The 6,522-nt window shown below is 35.7% G+C and overlaps 1 protein-coding gene across 2 annotated transcripts in view; it reads right to left on the bottom strand.

Moving 5' to 3' along the window:
• The window catches only part of ctif (CBP80/20-dependent translation initiation factor), a 59,474-nt gene that overhangs the window by 26,496 nt on the left and 26,456 nt on the right, over window positions 1-6,522 (bottom strand). For both annotated transcript variants that reach the window (XM_024299235.2, XM_024299236.2), the window contains exon 8: window positions 389-465. In XM_024299235.2, the coding sequence (XP_024155003.1) occupies window positions 389-465 (77 nt within the window). The remainder of the gene's footprint in view (window positions 1-388; window positions 466-6,522) is intronic.

The raw sequence follows: 6,522 nt of genomic DNA, 5'->3' as shown, positions 1-6,522 counted from the left end.
TCTCTGGGCCTGTTTCTTAGCAACTGAAGAACAGTTTTGTAGTGACATCAAGGCAGGAGGGAGAAAGATTTTTTTTTTCCTCGAGGATATAGTTTCAGTGAAGTTAGACTTTATAGAATCTACAGAATCTAAAAAAAATAATTCATATAAATTTAAAAAAAATGGGACAGTAGAGTAAATATTGCAAAAAATGAGAAATCTGGTATCACAAAAAGAGATTGGACCAAATCCTTTAACACAAAATACTAAATCTCTTTAAATACACATTTTTTTATTAAAAAATCTATAGTTTCTGTGTTTGTAGTATAGTGCAGAGCCTGGGTTTCAGTCTTGCTTTTGCCTCAACTGCTGTGTGTTTGTTTGTATGCGTGTGTGCGTGCTGCGTTACCGTCGGTCATTCCGTCTGCGTCTGAAGAGCTTTTTGGTGTGTGCGATCTCAGCCTCATTAGGAAAAGGTGGGAAGACCTGCAAAGAGCAAATGTTGTGTAAGAGACAAATGCTGTAAAGACAGACAGTTGATTACACTCAGGGAAGACCTTTGAATATACAGCAGCATTACTTAGTCATTCTATCTGTCAGAATAACCCTTCTTGGTCTGTGTCTCTTTATAACATGTTCTTGCTAAAACTACTTTTTATTCATATTTTTTTATTGCAAGTTATTAAAGTTATAAACTGGCCAATCAGATGCCACAGTAAGAGCATGTGACGCCCGCTGGAACATTGGAATCGTTTGATTGACAGATTCTTTACTTTTACTTGGAACAAGATCAATAATCAACAACACATTACATAAAAACTAAAAGATTTTGAAAGAAATTATATTTATTACTTTGAAGAATGTTACAGTGAAAATTAATTTAGTTTTTTGTTTATTTATCATGGCAAGTCAGACCAAGAAAATCTATTTTCAACTGTGACCTGGAAGTTTTTCAGTCAACTTGCTGGTAAACTTTAGCTGTAAACAAAACTAAACAACACTGTTGTTTTGAATCATTTTACATCAAATCATTAACATGTTCTCCACAATTTTTCCACCCTTAAGTTGTGATAACTACAGTTACAGCAGATACATGACAAGAAGATCATACGAAAAGACCTTGATAAAAAGGATAACATTTTATTTAGTGGAAATACCAAAAAAAATTATTCACACTTGAATATTTTACAGACGTGTTCCGGTACGGCTTCTGCGACATGCTTACAGACAGTTATATGACGTCACATAATACTTTTAATCACATATTCCTTATATTTTTTTATTCAAATTACCAATATTTTATTTCAGTAAACTGAACTTCAGTCTCTTTTTTTAATCTACAAAAACACTTGAGAGTTTTAGTTTGAAAATGGAAACCTTCACAAACACTTTACTTTGAAGGTTTAGTTACTTCCTGTGACAGTAGCGTTTAATTTATATACTTAAAATTCAATATTATTCTACAATATTAGACCAATAATTACATTGCCTGAAGTATTTTTTTTTTTTACGAATCTCTACTTTATTCATAAAGATCGCAAATCATGGACATTGCAAACATTTTAACTCTCTTAGTCTGGAACAGATTGTGAATATCTGAGGATTCATATACTCGTTACAGCCTTAATGGTTTGACAGATGTGGACAACAGATGTATGAAGAACTCGCTCGTTCCCAGCTCAGTAATTTAGCTCAATATTGAGCAGTTGGTCATTTTTGATCCATGAAAGTTTATTTTTATGGCATTTTACCAAAACCTAGACGCACCAAAGCGCTTCACAACTCAATAAAACAAAGGATAAAAGTCATTTTGGTCATTGGTGACTCTGAACTAAAACATTCACAACTTGAATGTAAACTTGAGGGATAAATGGACCGAGCTTGAAAAGCTTGGAAGTCTTAACACTTTGCTTACTAATGTATGAAGGAATGTGTCAGGAAACTATCAAACGTCACTGAACCAGCTCTGCTATAAAGAGTCAGGAGTCTGAGCAGAACTTTAAACGCTCCCACCTGTTTGACAGGAAGCATAACCATCAGATAAATGTGCAGCAAGTAGGAGAATATTTAACCAAACATAAAACCTGCTGAATTAAAAGTTTTAAGACTCAAGGATTGCTGCTGGTAACTTCTATTGATTACAAAACAAAAAAAGAAGCCTTGGGCTTTTGAAATCTGCACATTTCTGTGCCGCTCCTGCTTAAATATGAATAAACTTTTGATGTATTGCTGAGCATGGAGACGCTTGTGTATAGAAGAAACTCACTGCTGCCGAGTTGGACTTTAATTAATGACACCCAACTGTGTGACGCCTCCCATTCCAAAGATAGTGTGTCGACAGTCATTATATTACCGCCTGGTGGTATACAGCACTATTCACTTAGCTCAGAATAATGACATTTTTTTCCTTCCTGTACATTTTTCATTTAAAAGTGACTAAAAAAAAAGGCATTTATCCTTCCAGCTTGACAACAGACGTTCTCAGATGCTCAATTTGTAAAGAAAAAAATATGAGGTAAAATTCACATTCTCATGTGAGATATTCTTTATTTTGATGAAACGAGGTCTGGTGTATATTTGCTCTCTACTTATGCAGCTCACCTCATTTGAAAAAGAAATAAAAACTCTATCATCCATAAAACATCAGGCCTGTCAGTCAAAGAGAACATTTTCCCTTCACTCATCATCACTCTGAGGTGTTGCCATGGTTACGGGCGGCTTGGGACCAGTGCTGTTAAGTAAACATGCAGTGTGCGATGACGGGCGGTGTTGTGAAAAGGATGAGTGCATAAATAAGCTCCATTATGAACAGCTGTGCACACATTGTAATGTCCAAGACGTGACACGCGAGGAGCAAGTACGCCGAATGTGTCGCCCTGTCCCAGTGAAAGTTCAGGTCTACTGGTGTTAAGATGTATCGCGGCTGACGGCACAGAAACTCAGAAAAGTCCCCGATGTTCAACTTTTAACCCCTGACGTTGAGCAACAGAAGATAAAAGTCGGCAAGGAGAACAGCTCATGCAGCTGTTTGCATAATCATCCTGTTCTTCCTTGTTCATTTTCAACAGAAAACTAAAGAAAAAAAAGACAAAAACAACCCTACTTCTGATTCATAATTGCTCCAACCTTAGTCATTTTGCAACTGCAGTATTATCAAGTATTTTTTGGGAGTTTTAATATCACAGAAGCTGCCAGAAGCTGTAAAAATTGGTTTCTACTAAAATTAATATTTTTTATACTTTTTAATACATACAAAGTTCATGAAACTTTATTCATGTAAAACATTTTTGTTAGCTGGGGCTAAAAGGCTCAGATTTGAGTGTTTACAGCAGACTCTGGCAGCCAGAAATCTTCAAATATGACCATCAATGGCCTGCTCTGCTACTTTCAGAGGGCTGCCGGGGAAAGGCTGGGTTCCATTACCACTCCTCTTACGGCAGAGTGCAAAAGTGTGTCTGAACACAGGGTTTCTGCTTTTTACTGGTGGCGCTAATGTATTAGTGATATACATCTGTCAAGCTTTTTCCTCCCCCAGGTTATAACGACTTTCCACCAGGACACCCAAAAGAGATAAAAGTACCCTCTAAGAGAAGCTTTAAAAAATAAAAGCAGGCATTTTTTCCTGTTTTTTTTCTACTGTACATTTATTGTTTTAGGATTTCATTAATCTGTGTTGTGACTTTGAGGGAGTGGAACGATTAATTGACTTAACCGATATATATTCTTACATTCCAACTAGTTTAATACAAACAACTATTTAATCAATTCAAAATTAAATGAATCGATCATATCAATATTGGAAAATACCAATCAGATTGAGAAAATGTAGATTCATTTAGCTAAAATGGCAGCAAAAAGATAAAGCCATCATTACAGTCCATTTGTGGAAACACTGAATTTTGCAAAGACCTGACCATACAGAGTAGTATAATGTTTTAATCAATTTTCATTTGAATTATTTGTGGAAAAACAACAGTAGGCTGAACTTTAAAGTCTCCCTATGACATTTTTTTTATTTAAAAAAAATGCTCCCAGTAGTGTTTTAATTAAGATTATGAAGTTTTTAACCAAAATAACACTCGAATATCTTGCAAGAAATACAAAGTATCTGGAAAACTTCACCTGTCTTGTTCAGTACCTGGTATTCATCTTTGACTCACACTGGTTTAGTTTTTGGCTAAAGATCTCTTGACCAATTTTGGGTCAGTGGATCGACTATGAATTATATCGGAAACCGCTGTGTCTTCAAACAATAACTACACACATGTAGAATTTAAACTTGGATTATTATTAGATTACATAAAATTAAATTAGATTAGATTAAAATAGTTTATTTCAAGCAATTAAAAGAGAGAATAATGCATCTGCAATTCAATCAACAAAGTTTTCACCCATAAAGACATATCAAACATAGGATAACTGATTGCTTGAAAGGGAGTGGGAGGAAGCGAACTTATATAATCCCACCCCAGCTCTACCTAACCATTTTCTTTACATGAATTATCATCTGATTCTTAACCTAAGATCATATGTTTATATCTTTGCAACATAGATTCAGGTCATCAAGAATCCTTAAGTAACAATAAACCTCATGGCTATGTTAATAGATATAACACTATTTCAGTCTTTGTTGTAGCATGTGCAGATTTAATATAAAGTTGGGATAAACAGATTATTTTTCATTAGAAAAAAAATCATTAGCATGAATCAAACATCAACAAAGACTTGATAAAAGTTTTAGTCTGCTAAAATTAAGATTCTTGTTAATAAAGAATAAACCATGCATCAAGAAAAGGAGAAAACTGGTCAAAGCGGAAGAGCGTTAGTGTTTGTGTATAAGCTATCTGCAGACTAGCAGGCAGATCAAAGGGAGCCATGAGCTGTCCTGGTCTTCAGCCAGAAGACCTCTTACCTACAGGCAGCCAGTGCGAGTGCTGTGGACGTGACAAGGATGCCGAGGGGGGGATGAATGGCAAAATGTTGACAGAAAGAGACACATTGTTGCTTGAAAGAGCTTGTGTGCCTTTGGCTAGAAAGAATTTAAAAAAATAATGCCAATAAAAGATCAGGATTAAGGAAGAGTACTTTAAATATGGTTGTGTTGAAACTAACTGGTAACAAAAGAGTTTTCGACTGTTGAAGGAGCATTGGAGACGGTCTCAGTAAATCCAGTTGGAGTAAATGGATCCCTCTTTCAGGGAGGGAGAGTAAATTATTGTGCATTCTCAGTATCAATTTGATTAGATAAAGCTATAAAGGTGCGATTTACGGTTACAGGCAGGAAGACTGGTGGCCTGGGCTCTTCCTCTTTATCGGAAACGGTGCGAGACAGGAGTAGGTGTTTACGTTTTGCTTGATTTGCTACAACGAGGTATCCCGCATTGATGCGACACTCATGCAGAAATGAGCTGAGCAAAGACTCGTCGAGCTAATTCATGAAAATGCAGCTAGTTAACGTTTTTAGCTTTTATTTTTTCCACCCATATGGGTATACCACTATAACTGAAAAATTTGGAAAATGTTTTTGTACACATAGAATGAGTGTTTGGGGTTAAATGAGTGTCATGGTTCAGACGCTTTGAGAAGAGTGAAAATGCACGAACAAAAAATGTGCTATCAGAGGTTAACAATTAAAATAGATCCTATTGAGTTCATTGTACGAAAGCTAACCGACAAATCCCTGAAAGATGCAAGAATAAAATTTGTTATTTTCTGTTACATTCTCCAAAAGTATTTACAGTAGGAGTCATTGAACTGGCTTCCATTTCTGTATTAATCCCTTCAATATAATGACATTGCTTCACTGTGGCGAAGGCACAAGTGGCAGGAAAGGAGCGTAAGGAAATGAGAACGCCGCGGCAGCTGGAAATGTGAAGAATGGAATCAAAATGAAGATTAGGAGGACTTTCTCTGTTATAGCATAGAAAGTGAATTCCATGATTTCCTGTCATTTCTGGTGTGTAACAATCCTGGTATGATGCTCCGTCATTCAGTCCATTGTTCTTCCCAGCTTATTTATGTTACAGGGGGCCATCGGCCAAGAGCAATAAATTTAAAACTAGTCCAGGGCTGGCACTGCAAGACAGGTTGTTGAGAACAGAGGAGGCAGCAAGAATGATGGGAAGAGAGGCTGTCAATGCAAGATAGTGAGAAGACAGTAGGATGCCAAGGATAAAAAGCTAATGCTCTAATGTGTTTGGTGAAAACAGACTATATTTTATTCAAATAAAGGTTAAAAAAAAGTAGAAATCAAATGTTATTTATTGGACAGGTTTATGAAGAACTGTCATTGCAACTTTGATTAGCAATGATAAACGACTTCCTACAGACTGTGGATATGCAATTTGTTTAACCAATAATAACTACAAATCTTTCTTATGAAAAAGAGAAGAAGCCATAGTTGTTACTTTTTTGCAAAAAAAATTCCAGAATCAAGATCTGGCAACAAGTGCAGTTTTACTATTGGATTTTTTTTATTTAAGTTAAATGATTAAACTTCTTGGAGTGAAAACTAGAACTGAAACTAGAGTAGCCAATAGGATG

This window comes from Oryzias melastigma, linkage group LG12 (assembly GCF_002922805.2).
Source record: "Oryzias melastigma strain HK-1 linkage group LG12, ASM292280v2, whole genome shotgun sequence".
NCBI classification, from domain to species: domain Eukaryota; kingdom Metazoa; phylum Chordata; class Actinopteri; order Beloniformes; family Adrianichthyidae; genus Oryzias; species Oryzias melastigma.
This window is presented reverse-complemented; position numbering and strand designations above follow the sequence as displayed.